Raw genomic sequence first — 26,820 nt, 5'->3', positions numbered from 1 at the left:
GTATGCCTCCCCAGTTTTACATGCTCCCAGGGTTCCACAGATACAGTGGACCTTTTGGATTACTGTCTCACCTTTTGGAGACTGTGTGACAGTTAAAGCAAGTAATGCAGACTTTATAAAGGAATTTCTAAGCCAATCACACACTTTACTCACAAAGCATAGGAGAGAGGCACATCTATGAGAAGAAAACCAAAACCTATACACAGAGCCCTTTGAGTTTGCTCAAGCCTTCCAGGGTCCCTACACTCTTCTCTGCTTTTTCTCTGTCTTGCCGCCTTGTACTGGTCTCTTTTTTTTTTCTCTTAAAATAGCTAGTTTGAAAATTGAGAGCGCCTCCTTTGTATAAAGTTCCAAGTGTCAAAGTCTTCCCCCTCTCCCCCTCCCCAGTTTCAAGTCCTGTCAGATGACACATTGCTTAGTTACAGCTCCACCTGGAATAACTGGTGGTTCTGGGGTGCACTGTCCTAGGGAGTGTCCATTTGAATGGAATGCCCTCCAGGTTAATGACTCTTGATTGCTCTCCATTGTTAGCCCTCTGCTGACACCTCATGGAATCCCAGTTCAATATGGAGGTTAAAAGGCAACAGTGAAGGTACAGTTCAGTTTACCGTCAAAATGGCATTCATCAAGCAAAATGGGGTTTGTAGTTTCATGTATCAGACTGTCATACTGGCATTTAGGTAACACTTGCCCTGGGAAATAGTTTAACTAACTGCTGCTGGGGTGAGAGGGAGAACCTGTGCTTTTGTGAACCTCACAGAAAAGGTGAATGAGTCAAGAAGTGCATTTTTAAAAGGCATATATACAATGTTAGTCTCTGGAACTCATTCCTTCTCTGAAAACTTCTAATTTGTCAAAATCATTTCCTTATTTAAAAAAAAAAAAAGCACCGTTTTCTGTGTCTTCACGTGGGGCTTGCAGTGGATCACTGATAGGTTTGGTCTATGTAGTTGTACTTTCCATATGCTTTCTGATAAGTTTATCATTTTATATTATATATTTAAATAATAAGTGTATTAGAAGTGACCTACAGAGAGGGGAAAACTGATTTTGTTACATCCTTTTCCTTTTTATGATGTATAAAGAAGTGCCTCCCCCCCCTTTTTTTGTGTGGGGGGCAGAAATCTTGTTTATATTTCAACTTAGAAATATCAAGAACCTTATGTGTCTAGTCTTCCTGGGTTTACCAAAAGATGTGTGGTGGCCTTTTTCAAGTCTTAATTCAAGATGTGGAGTGGGTAGACACCCTTAACAAAAACACATTTTTTTCCTATGAGGTTTTTCTAGTTACATAGGTTAACCAATCGTTTTTAAACTCTCCAAATAAAAAATTGTATCCTCAGGAGATCAAATTTTGTTTCTTCAGTGCTTGCTATCTCATCCTACTAGTTTTGCTGCTGCCTGTAGTCTTCAAATGTAGACATAATCTGAACTTCTGGTGTGCGGGAAAGAAAGGTGAAAAAGAACAATCAATGTGATTTTGTTTTTGGCTAGGAGACCTTTAAGGCCATCTGTATACGTTATAAAGAATTTTTTTTGTTTTTTTGGAAGGTGCAAGTCCTCTTTTGTTCTCTGTGGGTCACCCTGAAATTAAAATTATAATAGCCTCCAGTTTTACTATGTAAGGCATTTTTGGCTTTATAAACCACTTCTTTAAAATTAGTAGGTTTCAAAAGTATGCACAGAAGATGCAGAAGTAACAAATTTATAATGGAACTAAGAGTATGTAAAAATACCCACATACCGAGTAAGTAAACTTAAGGTATGGAAGCTATCCACTAGATTGTCTTACTTAGCACTAGTCTAAAAATTAAAATGTTCTTTTTAAAGAAAAGCCTTGGTATAATTTTGTTGAATATGGAAAGTACAAAGTAAAACTGTAATCAGTAAAATACTTTAAAACTGCAGGTGATTAGCTAATTTTTCTATTCTCAATCATTTGGGTTTTGATGATTATGAATTCTAATTATTATAGCTTGCACTTAAATCGTAACTTTAGACTATAATTTAGATTTTGGTGTTAAAAATTGATTTTAAAAATCTACCCTCAAAATATGGTTGTACAGTATAAGGAGAATGCTGAAATTCCATACTAGATGGTCTATTTACAATTAGAAAAATGTCTTTCTGAGAAATGAGGGTGGGGGTGAAAAAAGTTGTTTAATATCTGACTTATATTTTGTTTTTCTTTAAAAGGACTTATGATTTCACCAAAGCCAGTCACTGCACTGGAATTTTATTTTAACAAGTCTGACTCCCAGTCATATGCAGAATACGTTTCTACCCTTAAACAATTTCTAAAGTGTAAGTAGAATGTTTTTTTACATTACAGTGTTTGGACAGGCTGTAGCTATAAATACATTCAGTTGATTTCCTTTATAGGACATGATCTGTAGAATTTAACATTTATTAACTATATCAGTGGTCTCCAAACTCTGGGATGCACCCCTGTAGGGGTGTGTGGAGAAATGTTTGGGGGTGGGGAGGTAGGAAGGCAGGGCCCCCCAGCTGTGCTGGGTCCCCAGCTTTGCTCCCAGGCACCAACCACAGTTCCAGCTGCGGCTCCCGGGCAGCGTGGACAGGTTCCATTATGGGTAAGAGGGGAGTGACAGAAAAAACTTGGGGACCACTGCTCTAAATTGTATACTGGTTTGTTACGGTGTTTGATAGATTTGCTAATGTACTATGGCCATTCTGAACAGAAAGACTTCTACAGATCAGTAAAAGTTATATATTCTGCTTTTCATTCCTTAAATAAATACAACAAGATCCAGAGTTAAATGTTTGGTCAAAGTTTACCATGATTTACAGCTGTGCAGCCTTCACTGACGTCAGTAGGTAGTGTGCTTGGATAGCTGAGGAAGGAATTGGGTCCTCCTGCCACAAGCCTAGTTAAGAGTGACATTAAATTGGTTAAAGAAATAAACTTGCATGCAAACGATATGATAGTATTATTTACTTTTTTATATATAATGTCATATTGGTGCATGGTATTTTACAGGTTTATAAAACATGACAAAAGAGATTACAATTGAAGTTAGTATGTGGGAAAAGATTATATTAGACAAAGGGTAGATAAATGAATAGCAAAGTTATTTGTGTAATATGTTTTCTGTTTTTATGTTACTTAGAAAAACTAAGATAAAATAATGTTATTAAGGTTTCTAAGTCAAGCACTCAAAAGTTAGGAAGTGTCAGAATTAAAGTTGTTTGTACAATCTTAATTTGGCCCCTTTGTGCATAGGTACCATGATACAATCTTTAATTACATGATCATGTGCTAATTTTTCCACAGGACTCCTCATTCAGTGCACAGAATGGAAGGTGCTCAATTAATAAGGCTATTCAATATTGTGTGTTCTCCCTGTTTTTCAATGTGTAGCCCATGCCTTATTTACTGCACACTAGTCAAACCTTGTTCTGAAGACTGAATTATTATTCAGGGCTTCTCCAGGAGCGCACCGCTATAGTATGATTGTTTCTCAAACATTAATGAATTTGTTTTCACATGACTCCTGTGGGATGAGGGGATGTTATTATTCCCATTGTACAGATGGGGAATGCAGGTGCAGAGAGATTGAAATTAAAAGTATCTATTAGTTTTGAGTGTCCAATCTGAGAAACCTAGAACCTGATTTTTCAGAGTACTTAGCTTTATATGTCACTCCATGTATTCAAGCACAGCTTCCGCTGATGTCAGTTGGAGATGAGAGTGCTCAGGACTTCCACAAATCAGACCCCAACATCTCATTACCCAGAAAATGAGGAATACAATGAGTGACCACCTTTTAAAAAGTTTGGTTTAAGCCACTTGTATAGCATCCCATAGGAATTCCTGTGACAGAGACAAGGATAGGATCCAGTTCTCCAGGGCAGCATTTACCAGGACACAATGCTTTCCCTTTCCCCAGTCCCTTGCCAGATTCATTAACCACCTTCCAACTTGTGCAATAAATGAAGCAGGCGTCCTACACATAAGTCTCCTTTACTATACAACCTTAATTCATCCCCAAAGCAGATCCATCCTGTGCATTGAATCAGGCAGGGGTCCCTGCTAACCTGTCTTTGTCCCAAGTCTTTCTTCCCAACTCCTGGCTCCTTGTCCCAGTCCCATTCTTCTTTCCCAGCCAATTCCAGAACACCACTCTCCTAATTCCTGTCTCCTCATTTGATCTGTCACTCTCCCCAACTCAGACCTCCAGTTGCCCCGACCCACATTTCCCTGTTCTCACTGGCTCCTAGTGCTGTTCTCCCTTCATGGATGCCTCATCCAATCTCTGTGTCCTGTGTCTCTCCCTCCCTCTCCCTCCAGTTCCTTGTCCCATTCTCTTTGCTCAGTCAATGCCAATTTTCCTCCCTGCATCCTGGACCCTTGTCCAATCTGTCTTCACTTGCTCCTCCCTACCCTATTGGTTCTCAGTCCCAGTCTCCCCCTCAGATTCTCACCAGGCTTTGCCACTCCACCTCTAATTCGATTTAGATTATGCTCGTGTTCTCATTCAAGGTCAGTGCCTGTGTGAGTTTGTTCTGAAGGAACCAGTTTTTCCAAGATCATTTACATATCCAGCTATTTTGTTACCCCCATCAAAGACTACAAAGTATTTTGTGGTAAGAGATTTTCAGAGGCAAATGTCTTTCTGGGCTTCTACCTCTTGGATGGTGGAATCTGTCTGTGCAGTGGATGTCTTGTACAAAGCGTCTGTTTTTTGTTGTCTTTTTACTGAAGGCATCCCACTTCACTGATAGTGGTGCAATCCCCCAGAGATAGTATAGTGACAGTATGGGAATCGATTTGAAAGTCCCAGGGATTATCCTACAGGATTAATGGAGTTCAATATCTACGTTGTGTGCCTGGCTTGAACATCTCCATACTGGGGCACTGTACTCTGCAGTTGAGTAACACAAGGCCAGACTGGCTGGTCAGAGTGTTTTGGGGTCAGCTGGCCAGTTTCTGGAGTACACAATTCCTGGAGTTCACTTTTTTCCCCAGCTTTTTGATCTGTTCTTTGAATGTCAGCATTTGATCTAATGTGACCCCGACGTACACTGGATGTTCATAGTATTCCAGTATCCTTGGATGGTGCAATCATTGAGCACTAAACAAAGTGAATTTTCGAGGGAGAATTGGTGGAAGAAATTGAAGTTGTATGGTACACAAGGAGATTGTGCTTGCCTGGGGGCTGTGTAGGAGAGAGTTAAAAGATCTTTGTAAGAGGAGGTCATATGGGAGCATCAAGGTTTGCTGAGTTGAAATAACATAGTAGAAGTATTGGAAAACACTTTTAATCTTGTGGTTAACATGTAGATAATTTATGATTCAAACAGTTTTAATTTCAGTTTCATGTTCTGTTTAACTCTATATAATGAGACCCCTCTGGCTAGTAGAGGTACATATCTTTTATTTTGTTTAGTGACTATTCTTATTAGCATGAATAAGAAGCCTATCTTGTAAAGTTATGGAAACTTAAACTTTTTCACCATTTTGCTTAAAAAATCTTGAACCTTTTAAAGATATTTTTAGAAGTGTATTGGAAAAAAGTTGACATACTCCTGCATTTTGGTGTAACACCTGCCCCCAGCAAGCCAGGGTATTTTACTACCAATGCACTGCTTATCTGTTGCCTACTTCGGTGGGTTTTTAGGGGAACTTGAGACAGGTGGATGGATCAGCAACCCTACCGTCTTAAATTCTCTACTTACCCATTTACGCTGCTGCCACCTGCACTACAGTTGTTAAACTGGGGGGGGATAGCCGAGGGGCAATTTGCCTGAATCCTGTCCTGGAGGTAGTATTTACAGGGTAAAAAAGGTTGTTCATTCTTTTCATTGAATCCTTTGCTCTGCTGAGACTACCAACAAGAATGCCATTTGAGATGGTGGCTTTTGAATTTGTCATCTGAGTTGTGTACTTGAATACTCTCAATTTAAATAAAAAACAATTGTACAGTAGTTCTAGCATTTAGTTCACATTAAATTAAAACATTCCCGAGTCTAGTGCGTCTCAGCTTGAATATGCCCACTGCCATAGAACTGTTTGGTTTAAAGAGCTGTTTCTGTGATAATGGTGAAGAATGTATATCTTCAAAGACTGATACTTGCTGCTAGTTGTGCTAGGGTTTCCAAAACTCATAGCATCTAAATTTTAAAAAAAAACAACCAAACCCAAAAAACCCACCTTTCAATTTACTTTGCACATTTGCTTTCTGTGGTTTCAGCAATAAATGCAGCTGTGATCAAATTTGCGAGCACCACCAAAATTGGCCAATAGCTAACAGGAAGAGAACAGAATCCAATTTAGTGACCTATAGCTGTGCTTCTCAACATCTTAAAATGCAGTCCGCATCTTGACGATTGCTTAGGGACTGTGGATCCTTAATAGCCCCTCTTTGGAATCTCTTTAATACATGAACTCTCTAACGGATCACACCACCTTATCCTTATGATCCCCTTACCTTTTGGAGCAATCTGACGTCAGCAATCAGGGTCCCAGAAGAGTAGGAGTTTCTCTAAGGAAGCAGAGATCTTTGTTACAAAATATGATTTCTTGTCCCTTCTGAGAAGGCTAGGTATTCATGTGTACCTGTATCTCGACTAGTGGCTAAGCAAAGGACCAGTCATCTTAAAGGGTACACACAGCACTCAAGATAGCTGACAGCTGTCCTAGACTTTGGGCTTAAGTATTCACTTCAAGCCTCCAAAGTCCACTTCCACAATGATACAGGTGTTGGAGTTCATATGTATAACTCTGAACTCTAGATTTAATGATCGTACATCTTCCACAAGAACAAATTTCATAATAAGTTTTAAATTATTCTTAAGCTTGGGTCAAGACCTCCAAATGACTGCAAGATATTCTGCCTTAGACTGCTGGGCCTTGTGGCCTCTTGCACTGGGTAACTCTACCAGCCAGAACCTTGAATGGAAAGAGATAAGTGCTGGTTGAAACTGCACCTCTCCAGATTGTCATGTATGGTCACAAATATTGGGTGAATGCTGTTATCCAGAAGGTTCTGAGATTCTGTGGCAGGAGTGCTTACATCACCCAGAATTTGGTCCATGACAAGCTATTTTGTATATTGGCCTTGATTATTATTCATATGTCATATGACCAGGACCCCATTGTGCTAAGTCCTGTACAAACACAGAACAAAAAGACATTCCCTGCCCAAAGGAGCTTACAGTTGAAGCATAAGACAACAACAAATGGATACAGAGGGGGAGTACAAGGATACAGACAATATTGATCAGCATGATAGGCAGGGGTCTCTGCATACCTAAACATTGTCAAGTTTTTTGTAGGTGTCATAGCAAAGGAGAGTTTTGAGGAGGAATTAGGAGGTATATAATGAGGTAGATTTGCTTATGTTTACTGGGAGTGCCTCCCCAAGTGTGTGGGGCAACATGGAAGAGAGCATGAAAGTACTTGTTCGAAAATTTAACAAGTGTGCAGTGGAGGCTGGCATCATGGGCCGATTGGAGGTAATCATCAACTGCTCTATAATGAATGAGATGATAGATAGGGTGGGGATTGGCCAAGAAGGGGCTTCAAGGTAAATGCAAGCAGTTATAGTTGATGCAATGTGGAAGGGGGAGCCAGAGGAGGGATTCAAAGAGAGGGGTTACATGGTCAAAGCATGGGCTAGAAAAATGGTCTTTGCAGCAGTATTCTAAATGGATACGAGCCAGGCAAGACTGCATTTGTCAAGGCCCTGGGAAAGGGTATTGCAGTAATTGATATGAGATGTTGGAGACTTGGACCAGAGTTTAACTCTTTGGATGGATAAGAAAGGTCATATGATATCTTAGATCAGAGGTAGGCAAACTACGGCCTGCGGGCCCCTCCTGCCTGGCTGCTGAGCTCCTGGCCCGGGAGGCTAGCTCCCGGCCCCTCCCCTGCTGTTCCCCCTCCCCTGCAGCCTCAGCTCACTGGGCCGCCAGTGTAGTGCTCTGGGCGGCGGGGCTGCGAGCTCCTGGGACAGAGCCTGGCCTGACCCGGTGCTGTGCGGTGGCATGACTGGCTCCAGCCAGGCAGTGTGGCTATAGTGCCGCCAGCCACCGGTGCTCCAGGCAACGCGGTAAGGGAGCAGGGGGAGTTGGACAGCGGGCAGGGGAGTTCGGGGGTGGGGGTGTGGATGGGGTCAGGGTGGTCAGAGGGCGGGGAAGAGGGGGGTTGAATGTGGGCAGAGGTCCCAGGGGGAAGTCAGGAAAGAAGGGGGGTTGGATGATGTGGTGGGGAGCAGTCAGGGGATAGGGAGCAGGGGGGTGGATGGGGCGGGGGCCCCAGGGGGGCTGTCAGGGAACGGGGGGGTTGGATGGGGCAGGAGTCTGGGGGGCCATCAGGGGGCGAGAAGCGGGGGGGGGGGCAGATAGGGGGCAAGGGCCGGGCCATGCCTGGCTGTTTGGGGAGGCAGAGCCTCCCCTAGCCGGCCCTCCATACAATTTCTGAAACCCAATGTGGCCCTCAGGCCAAAAAGTTTGCCCGCCCTGTCTGAGATGTTATGCAGAAAGAGTTATCAAGATGTGAGGACCTAGAGGAAGATGTGAGTTAAAGATGATGCCTGAGTTTGAAGGCAGGGTGATGTCCACAATAATTGAGAAAGGACCTAGTAGAGGAGGGCTTTGGGGGAAGATGTCTTGTTTCCAACTGTTCAGCAGATCAGATTACCTCGATTGTGGTTATAAGTGAATTTCTGCCTTCCTTGATATATCTGGTCTTTGCCAGGAGCTATGCCTGCTGCCCTCGTTAAGGGTAGTAGAACTGAAGTTTTTGATAGCAGTAATGTCAACCACTAGGAAGAATTTTATATCTTCTGATTAATTTTACTACAGGAGAAGAGTAATGTAGATTTTGTAGGTCCGTTTCCCCAGAATGGATCATCCTTCCATTTTATGTTACTTCTGCTCAGTTTACACCTGTCGCCTCATTTCTAGAGAAATGGAAAGGCTTGGCAGTTTCTGGAGCCATATCTATGTGAAAAGAGAACTAGGGGGACTAATTTGGCATCTCAGTAATTTAATGAATATAAAACTTCTAGCACCACCTGTTGGTGACAAAAATACCTGCAAATAGTTTTTGCTGTCTTGCATAATAGGAAAGGTATAGTGGGAAAATAACAATTTTATTTTCAAGCTGAAAACCTTACAAATTTATGTAGAGATAAGGGACCTTGAGAAGTAGTTTACTATAGGGTTGTGTGCTTATTGGTTGCATGAGTATGTTACACCAATAGATTTATTTATTTATTTATAGCATATGATGATTCAGAACAATCCAGAAATATAGCATGTACCGCAGGAAAACTGTTTGAGCAGAATGAAGATCGTGCTGTTAAACAGGCATGTCAGTTTAATCGCACTAAGCTTGGATCATGTTCTGGAGTAGAAGATGACACTTTTGGCTATGCTAAAGGAACTCCATGTGTGCTTGTGAAAATGAATAGAGTAAGTGCACAGACTTTTTTTTCTGGTTTTCTTAAGTTTAAAACTTAGTTTTCTAACTAAAACTTTATGAAAATTTCTTCCAGAGAATGGCTTGATTATTTGTCCTGGCTTTTCCTTCAGTTTCCTTCTCTCTCTATAAAACAATGTAACTTACTGAAATAACTAACAATTTTGCTTTAGGGATGGGGAGGGGGCAAGTTGTTTAAATCTCTAATACTTAAGAATATTGGCTTTGTTTCCATGGATCAAAACTGGAAGCCCAGTTTTAAATACAAGGGTGCTACTCTTACCTTGTAAAAGAAAAAGCTCAGTGTAAAATTAAGTTTGTTTACATTTCCAGAATGCAAGTATGAACCAGAATGTAATGGTGCTTGCTTTAACTTTTGAAAACAGTTGTGTTGAAAATGTTATTGCGGGGTGGTGGTGATAAAATATTTCACTCTTTGTTAGCTGACTGCAAGTTATATGATATGTTGCCTGGACATAACACCTAGATTCAGCCATTAATCTTACATGCTTAATTTGGAATAGTCAACTGCTACTGGCTGTGGCTAGTGGAACCATTTTGAGGAGCACTTTAGATCTTAGTATGGTTCGAGTCCATGGCACTATGTCAAAATGGTACCTTCTTACTCACCAGGTTTGGTCCCGGTGTGTATTTAGTCATATTTGCTTACTACAGTAAGAAAATAAGTTTGTGGAGTTTTTGCTATTTTCATTCTTCTTTATGCTCTTCAGAAGGAATGTAACTAAAGAGTGAACAATGGATTCTATTCTAGTCTTGTGCATCAACAAATTTTTTTACTAAGGTCTAATTAATTACACACGTGGAAGCCTCCTGAAGGAAATGAAACTGTCCAGCTGTAACTGAAGGTCTGAGCTAACTTCAGAGAACCTTTTGTTGGTAACAATGCCTGAGTTGGAAAGAACCCAGTTTTTATGCTCTTTTACTAGGGCTGTAGACCTGGAAACTGGAGACTTAGTTGCCTATCAACTGAACGCGTTTAATAGAGAAATCCTACCATGATAACCAGGGAAACCTGTAATACCATTTTTATTGTCATAGTCAAAATGTAATTGCACGTTAAATGTCTCCCGTACATTAATATGTTTTTAAAAAATCAGCTTTGTACAAGTCCCACAGAAAAATAGCTGTTTATGGAGATTTTTCCCTTTCTTTAGATAATTGGATTAAAGCCTGAGGGAGAACCACATATACAATGTTCACCTAAGGTGAGTATTGAATAAAGATAAGTATTTATGGCCATTTTCCTTTATGTTTAAACAGAGAGAAAAGCAAGCATAAGTGCTAGAAGCAAAGATTTTTAACTTCATTTTTTCTTTGAAACTTCCATTATTTTTAAATACACATTTTGATTTCTTTTGATAGCTATATCTGTTTTGTGTTCATGCAGGTTAGTGCTTCAGTATGTTTTAACTTTTTCATAAAGGTACCTTTTTTATTCTATGTCAGTTTAAAAATTGTTCTTTTGTTCTTTCATGTGTCATATCATTAAGACTTATGTGAAAATCAGGTAGGTCTGACAAAGCTGAAGACAAAAAGGATACATGTGATTTCTTGTTCATATTTCAATATGTTTTGTTTTTGTTTTTTACTTCAGTACAAGTTGTATTTTGTTTTCCCATTTCATAACCAATATTTTTGTTTTTCTCTCCATGCTGCAAATGCATCTTAGACAATTTATATAATGATGGGTAAGAGACAAGTGGGAGTTCTAAAATGGTTAATGTTCATAAAGTAAAATTTGTTCATACTTGATTTGAAGACAGCTTATAATATCAACAGATCTATTCATGTTTATTGTATGGCTTAGCATGTGTGAAGAGTTTCTTGCAGTCCATATTATTTTATTGATCTGACTTCTGCATATGTTTTCCCAACTCCACATTTTAAAAAAAACAAAGTATTTGGTTTAAAAAAGAAGCTTCTAAAGATGGTCATGTGATTCAGTGGCCAATGCAAGGGATTGAACTCAGGAATATTCTGGCTTTGAGTCTAGGTTGAGTTAGTTACTTTGAGTGCTTTCATCCCTTCTTTCTTCCTCCTCTTCTATCTACCCTCTCTCCCACACTATTTGACTGTGAAAAGCCCCAAATCCATTTTTCCCCTCCCGTACGGATGAAGTGGTATTGACATGCATGAGAACTTTGCAGACTCCATCATGATGTACATTTGTGGTGACCCACTCTTCTTCAGTCATCAGGGTGTTTGCGTGTTGGCAGGGAGTGAAGGTATTACTAATAGAAGTATAAATTGTGCAGACTTACACTCCATCTGCAGTAGCAGATGCAAAATGACTGAAGGTGCCCTGCATTCTTCCTCAAGTTTAAAGGTGTGTAGGAGGTTGTTTTCCTCTCCAACCCCATGTAGTTTCCCCTGTTCAAAGTATTTTTACTTGAATTTTTCATAAAGAATATGCTTTTCACCTTATGAGACTTGGGGCAACTCGCTTTACCTCTTTGTGCTTCTGTCAGCCCAGCAGCCAATTTGAAACTTGCCTGTAAAGCCAGGATTGCACTAGAAAGCAGAGGTTGCATCTGGGTTGAGGTTTCCTTTGCCAAAGACAGATGTCTAAAAACAGTGTGGTGTACTATGTGTTGGATGTTTAACTTCATGCAACATTATGGGTATATTGGTAACTGCTGTAAACTTCAAATTATTTGAGAGTGATAAAAGTAAGCTGTCTCTTGAATGTTGTGTGATTAAGCACAAATCCCATTATCATGCTGGTCCAGATAAAATTTTCTGTCTAGCTTTGGATCTGCTCTTTATCAGTCTTCTGCCTGCTTTTTCCTCACTTACCCTTTAAGTAAGTGAGAAATGTGTAACTAGTCTTAGATGGAGTTCTGTGGGTGTAAATATGAACAGGATTTAGACTACTGTCTTTGCCTCCTTGCAATACAGTGTGAGTCCTTGTAAGTACAACCTATTCAGATTGTTAAAGGACGTCATTTATGTGAAATCTGTAGTGAAATTAAATTTAAAAAAATAAGTTTCAGGTACTACACGTGTGGCAAAAATTGTCAGGAGGACAGATGTAGTACTTGAAACAACTTAACTTTTTTTCAAATTGACTACAGATTTTAAATAGATACCCTTTTAAGAATTTTACTATTAAGTATTTCTCTCCCCTCCATTGCTTTGTGAAAGAGTCACGCAAACACTGGAAACCACTCTATAGGGGGGTGACTTATTTATGAAGTGCTGTAAAATGAATATAGTAAACTGAAAGACACTTTTTCTTGTCTTTCAGTTGTATTAATTTTTAGTGTCATTTATAAAAAATAGTGTGACAGTTTTTCAGGTAGAATTGTGACTTTCAAATTGTTATTCCTTAATACACCATGTTCTGGTTGCTTTCGTCTCTTTATTTAGTTCTTTAGCCTTTTGCCAGAGATATTTAGCTTTGTTAGTCAGAATAGCTTTTGCAGCATTTTCTTTCCTTTACCTTAAGCTATATTGTTTACATATATTATATTGTTGGCTTTTAAGGAAATATTAGATGGGGGGAAAAACAAAACACACAGGTAAGAGGGATACACAGGCACATATAGCACCCAGGCATACACAGCATATACACTCCCTTCAAAATGTATCATTTTAATCCAAAGGTATTCAGTTATTACACTGCTTGCAGAGTGATATGACTATTACTTTCCTAAATTGCAGAAGAGAATAAAAAAGGTGATGAATGAATTACAGAAGAGTTGAATGAGTAGGGTTGCCTTCCCTTGCTGATGTCAACATAACTAGGATTTTAAGGTGTATGAGGCGAGTTAAGCTTTTTTTACAGGGCAAAATTTTACTAATCATCGTTGATCTTCCTCTTATCACCACATGTCAATTTGGGTAACAAGATGAGCTGTGATTATAGATGATATCTGGATTCCCACTTAATCTAATTGTAGGATTACAAGTCATTCTTAACAGCATTTATCCCAAGTTCTGCATTTCTTCAGGACACAGTACATCCTTGTTTTCACTTCTGCAATAATATTCACTGTATTTGGAGGCAATCCTAGTCTAATATCGGGGGTATCTATTTTGTATTTTGCAAACTATGGGCTGATTATTAGGAGTGCTGACCAACCACAAATCTCCACTGAAGCTGTCGGTGTTAATCATCTTTGAAAACCAGGCCACTAATGAACTCAGGGTCTAGAACAGGGGTGGGCAAACTATGGCAGTGGCCGCATCCGGCCCTTCAGACGTTTTAATCCAGCCCTCGAGTTCCTGTCAGGGAGTGGGATCTTGGCCTTGCCCTGCTTTGTGTATTTTGTGGCTCCGCACAGCTCCTGGAAGCAGCACCATGTCCCCCCTCTGGCTCCTAAGTGTAGAAGTAGCCAGGGGGCTCTGCATGCTGCCCCCGCAGCTTCAATTGGCCGGGAATCAAGGCCAATGGAAGCTGCAGGGATGGCGCCTGTAAACGGGGCAGCGCGCAGAGCCACCTGGCTGTGCCTCCTTGTAGGAGCCAGAGGGGGGATATGCCGCTGCGTCTGGGAGCTACTTGAGGTAAGCGCTGTCCGGAGCCTGTGTCCCGATCCCCTCCAGCGTCCCAACCCCCTGCCCCAGCTCTGATCCCCCTCCTGCCCTCTGAACCCCTCAGTCCCACCCTCTTGCACCCAAGAACCTGCCCTGCCAGCTGCAGCCCTCACTCCCCCACCCGCACCCCAACCCCTAGCCTGGAGCCTCCTCCTGCACCCTGAACTCATTTTTGGCCCAACCCCAGAGCTGGAGCCCTCACCCCTTCCTGCACCCCAACCCCCAATTTCGTGAGCATTCATGGCCTGCCATACAATTTCCATACCCAGATGTGGCCCTCGGGCCAAAAAGTTTGCCCACCCTTGGTCTAGAAATTCTTGTAGATTATTCTGCAGTAATCTCCTTGAGTTGCATGCGTGCACACACACATATATATTACTTAGGATTAGATTTTCCAAAAGTTAGTCATGCAGTTGCTCATCAGGCAGTTGTACATGCAAATATACCTATGTGCATATAGCTACCAGATCTGTGCATATAAATACGATGATTGTATATGCAGTTGTGCAACTACTCTACTTATGTTTAATCCATTTTTCCCTTTTCATGTATTCCATACTTTGTTTTTTGAAAGAATCATTACAGAAATACAATTGAACAAAGTGTATTTTCCTGTATGTGAGTACTTACTGTAGTTTACAAGGACAGTGTAATGGGAAATATTGAATCTTTGCAGTATATAGCAGGGCTTGCTAGCTCAAAGGCCAAACAATCTGACAGATGTGCCTCCAAAGGAGGTTGAGTAAGAATGAAGAAATAAATACAGTTACAGGTCAGAGAAGAATTGGGAACAGGATCCAAAACATCACAAATGATTGGGTTTATTTTTTTAAAGCCTACCATACTGAAATTGGATGTTTTCTTCTGCATGTGTTTTTCTCCTGCTTTCTCCTTGCTCTCTCTACCTGCATTCTTCCCTTTTCTCTTGTTTCCATTTAACTGCTACCCCTACAGTTGATCCTTACTACATATGTTTGCTACACTGCTTTTGTCATGAATTCATATAGAAAAGCGGCATCTATGTCAGAAAAGCCACTTTTGCATTCCCTACTCTGTGGGTCGAATTGAACAAGCAAAGGCCTGAATTTTCCCCTCCTGCAGCAAAATCCATCAAGGGACTTTGTACTTGAGGATCTGTGAAGATAACCTTTTGGAGATTCCTCTTCATTACCACTCTCAAACCTGGAGGATTCCTGGAAATCCAGGGCCATCTGTGGAGGGACCATCTGTGCCTGCTGCTGCTCTGGCTCTCAATAGCCTTGCATACACAGGAGCATGGGGATAATGTTAAAAAATTACTAAAGGGCTGGAGCTGTACTAACTTTTGAGGTTTATTTTTTCTGTGGGGCCAGTGGGAGGCTGATGTGCATGCTTTACCCCAGTACTACTCCTGTCCATTTTTAACTTCCCTTTTGGCTACACTGACAGCCCTCCACAGGGTCCAGAAGGGGCGGGCACAATGCTGTGAGGCTGTGGAGAGTTTTGCCATCACATTGTATAGGGAAGACTTGAATGTGGAGTGCCCCCTCCATGCATGGATCTGAACAGGCATGATCTCTTCCAGAGTAAGGAGCCTCAAATGTTAGATTGTATGTAACTTTTAGCAATGAGTCCTGGGTGCTTCTGGAAACATCATGTCCATGAGAAAGTATATAACTACTTAAGTAATGGACCATTATCTATAGCAGTCAATTACATTTTACTAACATTTTTAGTAAAATTTAATCAAGTGCTTCGGTTAACTTTATCTGCAGGTTACTCCGTAACCAAGTGTGGCCTCTGGACCATAGCTTATGAAAACAGTCCTCTGTTGTCTCTACCGATTTATATCGTATCCAGTAAATCTGATCGGTATCAAACAAATTAATGTGTTGATGAGATTAAGTATTACATATTAAATCTCACGGGGTGGAGCATTCTCTGCACAGACCTCAGGATTGTTGCATCCAAAAATGATGGTGTAAGTGATGCCCACATTCATCCTGGGAAGTCTGTGGTAGAGCATAAGAGAGGACCCTGGTCTCCTAGTGTGGATCTGCATTGCACACTAAGCCCTGATCTGTGGGACCCGGGCTTGTAGACTTCATGTTTCCAAGCCCATGCTTGAGTTATCCACAGTGCAGTGGAAACCTGGGCTTCACAATCCTGCTGTTGCATCCATACTGTAATATGCAGACCCAAGTCAGAGCTTCAGCTTCTGTGGACGTCTACTATTGTATCCCAGAGTTCCTAGTGCCCTTGCCAACTGACAGTTGTTTCATAGCGGATTGTGGGAGAATTGTCTGTGTGACCTATGGTGGTTGACTGGAAGTGTATTGAGTGGTTTTAGTTCACAAATACATCCAGATGAGCTATTTTGGGTCCGTGTGTTCCCAGCAGCTGAGACAATACAGACCCCGACAGAGTGGAAGGACTTCTCCACCTCATGTTCTGTCCTATTTTGGGACACTGGCAGAGCAACTGCATGACCTTCTCTACTTCATGCTCTGCCTGTATCCCAAAATAGGCAGAACATCTGCATGACAGTAGAGGACATTTCAGTTGCAGTTTTTGAACTGCTGAAGGCACCTCTCAGAGGGGGATATTGACATGCCAGCTGTGACCCAGATGCTGCTGGTCATGCCTGTTCCCTTAGCCACAGATTTTCCCCTAACTAGACTGGCACAGGGGTAGTTGCCAAGCAGCTGCATTTGAAACAGAAGATTCTTCTTCAAGTGCTTTCTCATGTCTGTTCCGTATTAGGTGTGTGTGCTTGCCACATGCACTGGTGCCGGAAGCTTTTCCCTTAGCAGTATCTGTAGGAGACCTATTCTGGCACCCTCTGGAGTGGCGCCCACCTGGCGCAGTATAAGGGGCACCACTAGCTCCCCCCACCCTCAGTTCCTTCTTGCCACCACTGATGGTGCTGGAACTTCTGCTGCTTCATCTAGCTTTCGCATAGTTCAGTGTGTCTCACGAATGTTTCTTTGTAAAATAGTGTATATAGTTTAGTATTTACCCTTGGTATTAGTTCTACTTAGTTGGTCCTGGAAACGACTCCGCCTAGGGATGGGGCATGCCCTGATTCCCAAGCTTTAAACCAACTCCCTCGTAATTGAAGTCATTAACCAGAGGGAGAGGTGGGGTCAATCTGGGGCTGCGCCCAAGAATAAAGACTTGAGACTGGATCTGTTTGGGCGAAAAATTTATTCGTCTTCCAGCCTTCAGTTGAGAGTGGCCAACCGCCAAGCCTGCGGCAGCCTATGGCCATATTTGAGGTCTCGCTGCCCAAAGGGTCCAAGAAGGAATTTCGGGCAATCCTCTAAGAGGGCATGGCTGCAGTGAGAGCAGCCCTCCAAGCAGCCTCAGACGCAGCAGACTCCCCAGCTTGCACCATGGCCTCTGCCATCTCCATGCTAAGGGCATCCTGGCTGCTCCTCTCGGGTCTGTCAACAGAGGCTCAGCAATTGATGCACGACCTCCCCTTCCACAACCAGGCCCTGTTTGCAGAGCAGACGGCCAGTAAAATGCATGGCCTTAAGGAATGCTGCACTACCCTGAAACCTCTGGGGCTGTACGTTCCCGGTTCAGCCCGTAAGTGGTTCAAACCACAGCAATCTCCGGGCCAAGGGAGTCAACCCTGCCAGGAGCTCCCCCCCCATAAGAAGAATAGGAGCTACAAGTGCCTCCCAAGCTACCCACCTCCTCCCTCTGTCCAGCGTTTTGAGGATGCGCTCAAGGGCAACCTACCAGACTTTAGCCCGGATCCGTCTGTCCTGCTGTTCTCCAACTGCCTTTCTTTTTTCCTCCCCGCATGGACAGCTATAACTTCAGACAGCTGTGTCCTCAATACTATGGCAGAGGGTTATACCCTGCAGTTGACTTCTACCTCCCCTCCACCCCATTTCCCCATCCGTCTTCAGGGACCCTTCTCACGAGAGTCTCCTTGCACAGGAGGTAAAGGGGTTGCTGCATTTGGGTGTGGTGGAAGAAGTGCCTCTCAGGTACAGGAACAAGGGGTTCTGTTCCCAGTATTTCTTAATCCCAAAGGCCAAGGGCAGTCTCGGCCCATCCTGGACCAGAGGGACCTCATCAAGGATCTTAAGAAGCTAAAGTTCTGCATGGTCTCCTTGGCTTCTATCATCCCCTCCCTGGATCTGGGAGACTGATATGCTGCCCTCGATTTGAAGGACGCAGACTTCCACATAGCGATCTTTCAAGGTCACAGACACTTTCTCTGGTTTATGGTGCGCCCCCACCACTACCAGTTTGTGGTCCTCCCATTCCGTCTGGTAACAGCATCCAGAGTGTTTACCAAGTGCATGTCGGTGGTAGCTGCATACCTCAGGTGTTGGGGTATCCAGATCTACCCATACCTCAACGACTGGCTGGCGAAGGGCAACTCCAGCTCTAAGGTTCAAGAGGATGTCACGGTGCTGCAAGCCATGTGCCGCTCCCTGGGCCTCCTAGTGAATGACAAAAAGTCTATGTTTGTTCCGGTGCAAAGGATTGAGTTTAGCGGAGCAGTGCTCGACTCAACCTGCGCCAGAGCGTTCCTGTCACTAGAAAGGTTCCAGACGTTGACGGGCCTCATCGCGGAGGTTTCCGCATTCCCCCTGACTATGGCTAAGGTTTGCCTGCACCTGTGTTGTCTGCTATGCCAGGCTCCAGAAGTGGTCCCTGCAGCAATGGCTGGTGACAGTCTATTCCCAGTCCAGAGATCACCTGGACACGGTCCTTACCATTCCTCTGACAGTACTCTCCTCACTGCAATGGTGGACTGATCGCATAACCATCCTAGAAGGGGTTTTGTTCGACACTCCCTCCCCCATCATTCCATCGAATTGGTATCGGACGCCTTGGACTTTGGCTGGGCACACACCTCAGTGACCTCCAGATCCAAGAGGAGGAGGAGATGACGTTACACACAAACATGAAAGAACTCAGGACAGTCCGCTTGGCATGCAGTCTTCCTACTTCACCTGTCGGGCAAGGTAGTGAGAGTCCTGACGGACAATGCGGCCTTGATGTTCTACATCGACAGGCAAGAGGGAGCACGTTCATTGACTCTCTGTCGAGAGGCACTCTGTCTTTAGGACTTCTGCATCAGCCATGAAATCCATCTGGAAGCTTGTCACCTCCCTGGTGTCAAGAACACGCTGGTGGATCACCTCAGCAGGGACTTCTCGCACCACGAGTGGTCGCTCCACTTGGAGGTAGCCTGCATGATCTTCCAGAGGTGGGGAACTCCCCAAGTGGACCTGTTCGCCACTAGGCTAAACGGGAAATATCACCAGTTTTGTTCACAGCAAGGCCTCCCTCTCCAATGCCTTTCTCCTGTCATGGTCAGGGAACCTGATGTACACATTTCCTCTGATTCCTCTCATCAGCAGGGTCCTGGCAAAGATCAAGAGAGAAACAGGGCACAGGTTATTTTGATTGCCCTGGCGTGGCCTTGCCAGCACTGGTTCAGCATGCTCATGATCCTGGCAGCGGCCCCTCCCTGGTCCCTGCCCAACCGACTGGACCTGATGTCACAGGGCAATGGTCAGCTCCTGCACCGCAACCTCATGTCCCTCCACCTTTTGGCGTGGATGAACCCGGAAGAGCGTACCTGCTTGTATGAGGTCCAACAGGTCCTCCTGGGAAGCAGGAAGCCCTCAACCAGACTGACTTACCGGGCCAACTGGACAAGGTTTTCCCACTGGGCGTTTGAGCGCAGCATCTCTCCCTCGTGCTCTTCCATACAGTCTATCTTAGATTACCTGCTTCATCTGAGGAACCAGGGCCTGGCACGCTCTTCCATTAGAGCGAATCTTGTGGCCATCTCTGCTTTTCACTCACCAATCCAGGGCCAGATGATGTTTTCTCATGACATGAGGGTCAGATTCTTGAGAGGCCTTGGGAGACTCTTCCTGCATAGACTCCTGTCCTGCAGTGCGATCTTAACTTGGTCCTCTCTAGGCTCACCGGTCCCTCCTTTGAGCCGCTGGGTTCCTGCTCCCTTTCCCACCTGTCATGGAAGGTCATATTCCTGGTGGTGGTGACATCGGCAAGATGGACTCTGAAATTAAAGCCTTGACTTCAGGACCTCCATATATGGTCTTCTACAAAGATAAGGTTCAGTTGTGGCCCCGCCTGGTGTTCCTGCCAAAAGTGGTCTCCACCTTCCTTATGAACCAGGACATCTTCCTCCCGGTATTCTGTCCCAAACCGCACAAGACCAGTGAGGAGAGATGTCTTCACGCCCTGGATGTCTAGAATGCCTTGGCTTTCTCTTTAAATGTACCAAGCCTTTCCAAAAATCGACTCAGCTCTTCATCGCTACAGCAGATAGGATGAAGGGTCACCCTGTGTCCTCGCAAAGGATTTCTAATTGGATCACCTCGTGCATAAGGTCCTGTTACGACCTGGTGGGGGTTCCGCTGCCACCGATTGTCAGAGTGCACTGTCTTTGGCGGCCTCCCTGGCGCACACCCAGTCCAGGACATCTGTAGAGCCGCAACGTGGTCCTCTGTTCATACGTTTACCTCTCATTATGCTATCACTCAGCAGGCCAGAGACAGTACTGGGTTCAGCAGAGCTGTGTTGCAATCTACACATCCATGAACTCCTACCCACCTCCAGGGGTACTGCTTTGGAGTCACCTAATATTGAATGGACATGAGCAAGCATTTGAAGAAAATACAGTTATCTTTTCCGTAACTGGTGTTCTGAGAGGTGTTGCTCATGTCCATTCCACAACCTGGCCTCCTTCCCCACTGTCGGAGTTTCCGGCAAGAAGGAACTGAGGGTTGGGGGAGCCACCTGCCACCCCTCTGTATTCCACACCATGTGGGCTCCACTCCAGGAGGCACCAGAGCCAGTCCCCTACAGATACTGCTAAGGGAAAAACTTTCAGCACTGGTGCATGTGGTGAGCGCACACACCTAATATGGAATGGACATGAGCAACACATCTCGAAGAACACCAGTTATGGAAAAGGTAATGGTTTTTTGCTTCCTATTCCTGGAAAGTAAGTGGCAAGCTTTGGAATTGAAGGACTGGGAAGTGGTTTGTGGGATAGGTTGGCAGATTCTCTAGACACAAGTCTGGCAACCTGGACCCAATCTGCATCCACACTGTGAAATGCCTGGACTTTCACCTGACTCAGTAGGACTTGGGCTGTGCTCCCCTCCCCTCCTCCTGTACAGGGTGCAAGGACTTTCTGACCTGAGTCGACTGATTTTGTGTATGGATGGGGAGAGGGGCTTTGGGTTCAAACTTGAGTCAGAGCCAAGGCTTAGTGTTTAGTGTATATATACCCCTAGCCAGAGATGTCAACTATCCCTAATTTTCAGTAATCCTCCTGATTTTTAGGTCCAATATACAGCAGGTATGGCCGTGGGCATTCTTCTCTACTGCTTCGATGGCACATTCAGACTGCACAGTGAGAGTCTGTTAGGAAGCAAACTGTGGTGATTTTGAATGGATTGGGGCACTGCTGGGTTCACCGCCCAAGCCAAAGGCTGCATATTGCACTCTGCCCCCATCATGTGCTCTAAGTACCTGGATCATGCCAGCAAGGGCCATGCAGGACAGTTTGCCTGCGGTTGGCAACCTATGGTTTGGGCAGTGAATCCAGCACCCCAGACTTCACTGACTATGGCTGTGGCTTGATTCTATCAGACTCTCACTGCACAGTCACCTGGGGAAAAGCAGGAGCAGGCAGTGATGGTGGCAGTGGAGGAGAGAGGGAACATGACTGAGGAGGAGGAAGATCATCCTGGGAAGGAAGTCCAGAAGGAAGTCCAGGCCCAGGATTGGTAATGATAATTAAGGACCCTCGGTGACATAGAAGGGCTGCTTTCCTAGGGCTGATCTTCCCCTTCTCTGTGTTTGGAAGAGGTTGGGGGTGCAGTGGAGGCAAGGGGTGGAGGTCCATGCAATGTCCCTGATTCCTCCCTACCTTTTTTCATAATCTCCTCTCAGTGTCTCAGAGCAAGGTTGGTGTCTCTGCACACTAGTCCCTACTGCATTAGCCACGGGTAAGGCTGCGAGCCTTTCACAGAGGTCACGGAAGTCATGGATTCCATGACTTTCCAGGGCCTCCATGACTTGCGCAGCTGCAGTGGCTGGTGCGACTGACCCCAGGACCCCCTGAGCAGCTGGGGCAGCTCTGGAACCTGCCACATTGGCCACTGCTCTGACAGTCCCAAGCAGCTGGTCCCGGACGCTGCCCTGGAGCAGTAGTCTGGGAGCAGCAGTGGAACCCCAGTCCGCCCTTTCCCAAAGGAATTGAGCAGCAGCGGTGGTGGGGCACTGGGCCACCCTCCCAGCCCAGAGTGGTGGCAGCGGAGCCCCAGGCTGCCCCCTCAGCAGGTAAGATTTAGTCATGGGTATTTTTAGTAAAAGTCATGGATAGGTCACTGGCTGTGACTTTTTGGTTATTGCCCGTGACCTGTCTGTGACTTTTACTAAAAATACCTTTGACTAAGTCGTAGCCTTAGCCATGGGACATTTCCTGGCTTTTTGCAGCCCATGTGTGTTTAACTCTACATAATCACTACACTAGAATTCCATTGTATGTAGGGAAATTTAGCTTTGGCAGATTTGATCCAAAAGCCAAAGCTGAGTGGATGAGGCTTGGGTCTGCCATTTTAGAGATGTGGGTTCTGTTCCTAGCTCTGACAGAAGTGCCCTTGTGCAGCCTCTGTTATCATATTGCAAAATGGGAGATATGAGGCCTTGGTTAATAAAAGCTTGTGAATACTCTGAAATAATAACAGCAGTCAGCGGAAGAGGAGGCTTAAATGCATGGTATTCTGGCTTCCTGGCCAGTACACCTCATAACGTATTTTGTGTGTATCTCTCCATCACCATGCTAACCTGTCCCAGGGACAGCTCACAGCATAGTTTGTAGCTGTCCCATTCACTTGCTCTAAGAGTCAAACAAAATGCAGGAGCATTTTAGGTAATGGAGTTTGGTCTTGGAGTGAGATCTCAATAGAAGGCAGTTCAGCAATAAGGAGCAGTATCCATATGCATTTCATGCTTGTCACTGTCTGCTCACAAAAACGTGTTTGTGAAAAAGTTGACACCTAAACAATAGGTTTTCTTTTTGTTTTTTTGGGTAGCCTTTATCCCAGGAACCTCTTTGTCAAATTACCTCACTGTTCACCAGAAACTCAACCCTTAGCCATGAACTGGTGTGCCGATTTTTCCAACAGGTCCTAAATGTGGATTTTGGGGAGGTTTGAAAACTGGGATTTAAACAGAAATCTAGGTGATCCCTTAAATATGGATTTGCTATTGCTTCTTCACAATAAACATTTTCTAACTTGCCTGTGGATATTTGGAAATTCAGTTGCACTGTCTAACTTTTTCCTTAAATACTTTTGTTATGTTAAAGGGAGTATAAATTGAAGTTTTCATTGTAGAGATGTGTGTTTCGTTTTTTGAATGATGGTGGGCTGAAAATAAAACTTAGGACTATTCTGGCTTAATTTCTACTTTACTAAATAAATATTAGTATTAATTTTATCTAGATTAGAAATGGAAGGTTGCAGCATGTATAAGCTGAAATCTGTTTTGTGAAATAAAATTGGTTCTTTCAACCATAGGTAGTAGAAGATTATTAATATATTAAATTTTTAACAAGTACAAGTCTATATCTATGAGTCTTGTAATTTGGCAAAGATCATTCATTCTGTTGTGGAAACTATTCTGGTACAGCAGTACTCAAATATTTTTGTAGGGTTCTTGCATTTCATCATTAGAACATTGTAATTTTCTTTTACCTCTTAATGTTTGTTAAAACGGGAATTAACTTTTAATTTTGTCTTTTACCATAGGAAGAAGGCAAGGTTCAGATAACTTATTTTCCTGATGGGGGAGTGATTGATTTAATGTATTTTCCATACTATGGAAAAAATTTACATGTAAGTATGTCTCAATGATAGTCATGTGTTTTTTGTAAAATTTTGGGGGCATTTTTAGGATGGGTCTGTGTTGGTTACTGTATTGTTCAGACTTGAAATTTACAACCAAATACACGTATGGAATATTACTTATGAAGGTATTTCAGAGTACTTGATAAGATCTGTGCTGCACCTGCCCATACGCAGGAAAATAGATTGGGCTTTACTGTCTTCTTACTGAGAAAAATAAGACTGAGTTCCCACTAACATGATTTCAGTAATTTTGCTGTAAAAAGTCAGTTTTCCTTATATTTTATTAGGTCTCCTCAAATGAAAATAGAGGTGGCTAGATCAGATAGGCCTGTCCATAGTACAGTTATTAATAGTTAAAAACCAGTCATTGACATGATTAGTACACACATCATATAATTAAACCTGGTTAATAATCATGCAACTAACAGTTTTTTGGCCTTATCAGAAGTCTAGACTGTTACACTATTGTTTTTCCAATAATTGGTTCAGCACACTTTCCCCCCACCCCAGTGTTGTTGGGGTCACTCTTCATGTCCTCCATGCTTTCTATCCTTTGAAGTACTGTGGGGTAGTTTTCTAGGCTTTCCCAGAATTTGCTAATATAAATACTGTTAGCATGCTAAATGCATATAGACAAACATACTTTTGGTTTCAGAAAAGTTTCTATGTGAACACAAACTGAACAGAACTGCTTGGAAGGAGCCCATGCCTTGAATAATTATAAATTATAGTTAAAACCTTCTCTGTGTTACAACTTTTATATGCAGGATGGAGTGTACGTGGGAAGCACCTCCATATCAGTACCAAGGTCTTTCTTTTAAGATATGTTCTTTCAGCTGGAAACCTTTTCAATATTTTTGGTCTGACATCGCATGTCCTCTCTCGCATGTCCCATGCAAGTTAAGTGAGCAAAAAACAGCATAAATTATGGCAGTTTTTTCCATATGCTTGTAAAAAGCAAAAGGTTAATATAGGCTTGGATTTTCGAAAAAACTGGAGAGTTAGACACCCAAATCCCATTGACTTTCAATGGAAATTGCACTCAAATTTCCTTGAGCACCTTGAAAATCTTGTCTATAACTGTTAATTTGTGCTGAATTTTTCAGTTGAGACAAATGCTATGCAGAATTTTAGCCTGATTAACTCCTACACAAATAATTTTAACTGAGTTAGGGTACATCTACATCTCAAATTAAGGTATAATTGTAGCATGGATAGGCAGACCTGCACTAGCTTAAATTGAACTAGCATGGCTGAAAATAGCTGTGAAGACGCAGCAGCATGGACCCAGCATTAGCTAGGAACAAGAGTCTGGCAGGTTTGTACTGGGAAGGCTAGCCTGTGCCGCAGCCCATGCTGCCACGTCTTTGCTGCTGTTAGCTGCACTAGCTGGATTAAAGCTAGCATGTGTGTGCCTACCTCCACTACAATCACACCTTCATTTGCAGTGTAGATGTACCCTTCGATGGGACTCTGTAAAGTTGGAGGTTGTTCCAGTAAACCAATAGATGAAATGAATTTGCAATCTTAATTGTTTTTATTCAAATAAGTTCACTGTGGTATCTGAAATCATTTCCCCCTCTCTCTATTTACTAGGCTGACTATCTTCAGCCACTAGTGGCTGTTCAACTAGCAATTATCTCCAACCATACCAAAGAAGAAGTAACAATTGTGTGTAAGATTATGGGATCTCCCAATTTAAGAAATGAAGATGACCGTGACAAGTTTCTTGGACGAATTTCTTTCAAAGTTCAGATGTCTGAGTAGCATGCGTCAATCTCCACAAAGTAAATGTGTTGTCTGTTTTTTTATTTTATATCAGCTGGATGTGCCATTCCCGGATATAAGACCACCTGGGATAATGTGGCACATGGCGTTCAGGGTAGCATAATAGTGTGCTTCCAAATCATATTTAAAATCCCTCAAAATAACTGCCTGTCAAGCTTCTGCCTGCCCCACTGGACCAGTGTACAGACCATAGTTATGTGATATTAGGGACCTGTAAATAGTTGATTCCAAATATGTAATAATGGTGGTCTTTGTCTGTTCTAAAATGTGGTTTTATCCCCAAGTGACTGTCTCAAACATAATCTGCTGTGCTATGTAAATAGTGTATTGATTTAACACTGGTTTGACTGTCATATCTCAACACTGATACAGTTTTAGGGATCAGATGATAAGAATAAATGGTACCTGACCAACATAGTTATTTTCAAAACAAACAAACAAAAAACAATAACTCTGCAAGAATTGCGTGTGTGGAGACGCCTTAAGTCCTGTACTGGTTTGGGGGGAACTAAATAAAGTGGATTTTAAAAGTGTTGGTATGGATTTTTGAAATTATTTAAGTGCTGAAGTAGTCTGTTTTTATGCTTGTGACTGCAGGTATGTGTAAACGTGTACTATTTGGTATTTTAGTTGAGAAATTGAATCTCATTGTATTGTTAATTGCTTGCCGTATGTAGAACACAAATAAAACACCTACAATGTCATTTAAAAACTTTAGTTGAGAAATATCATCTGAAGCAGTTTCTTTGAAATGTTAATGGTTTCAAGTCCTGGTAACAATTGCACTACAGAGTTGCTTGAAAGAAAGGCCTCACTAGTCTGTGAGTAGCCTTTTGTTTTCCAATAAAATCAAAATTCCTAAAATGAAAACCTTCTGTTTTAAAATTAAAAGCAAAATGAGAATGGTCTTGATTAAACATTCCTTTAATGTTTATACTTAGTTCCCTCACATCACTTCTGCCATATCTGATTTTTTTTACTTTTACTCAACTTTTGTATTGAATTTTTTATGAGCTGCTTCATCCACCACTTGAGAGAAATTTGCTTTGCCCATCTGTTACCTTAAAAACCACTTCTCAGTTTGCAGCTAGTCCAGGTTTCTCTGAGGTTGCACTT

General features: G+C 42.9%; 1 protein-coding gene across 2 annotated transcripts in view; it reads left to right on the top strand.

Annotated features, from left to right (window-relative positions):
* ATP1B3 (ATPase Na+/K+ transporting subunit beta 3) overlaps window positions 1-26,237 on the top strand; it is a 58,246-nt gene extending 32,009 nt beyond the window's left edge. The window contains exons 3-7 of one of the 2 annotated variants that reach the window (XM_077827204.1): window positions 2,197-2,304; window positions 9,251-9,441; window positions 10,624-10,674; window positions 23,818-23,904; window positions 25,513-26,237. In XM_077827204.1, the coding sequence (XP_077683330.1) occupies window positions 2,197-2,304; window positions 9,251-9,441; window positions 10,624-10,674; window positions 23,818-23,904; window positions 25,513-25,683 (608 nt within the window). In that variant the 3' untranslated portion in view covers window positions 25,684-26,237. The remainder of the gene's footprint in view (window positions 1-2,196; window positions 2,305-9,250; window positions 9,442-10,623; window positions 10,675-23,817; window positions 23,905-25,512) is intronic. The other variant, XM_077827205.1, reaches the window with a different exon arrangement.
* The last annotated feature ends 583 nt before the right edge of the window (window positions 26,238-26,820 follow it).

This window comes from Eretmochelys imbricata, chromosome 9, assembly GCF_965152235.1.
Source record: "Eretmochelys imbricata isolate rEreImb1 chromosome 9, rEreImb1.hap1, whole genome shotgun sequence".
Classification (NCBI taxonomy): domain Eukaryota; kingdom Metazoa; phylum Chordata; order Testudines; family Cheloniidae; genus Eretmochelys; species Eretmochelys imbricata.
Note: the sequence above shows the minus strand (reverse complement) of the source record. Positions and strands in the feature narration are given on the sequence as shown.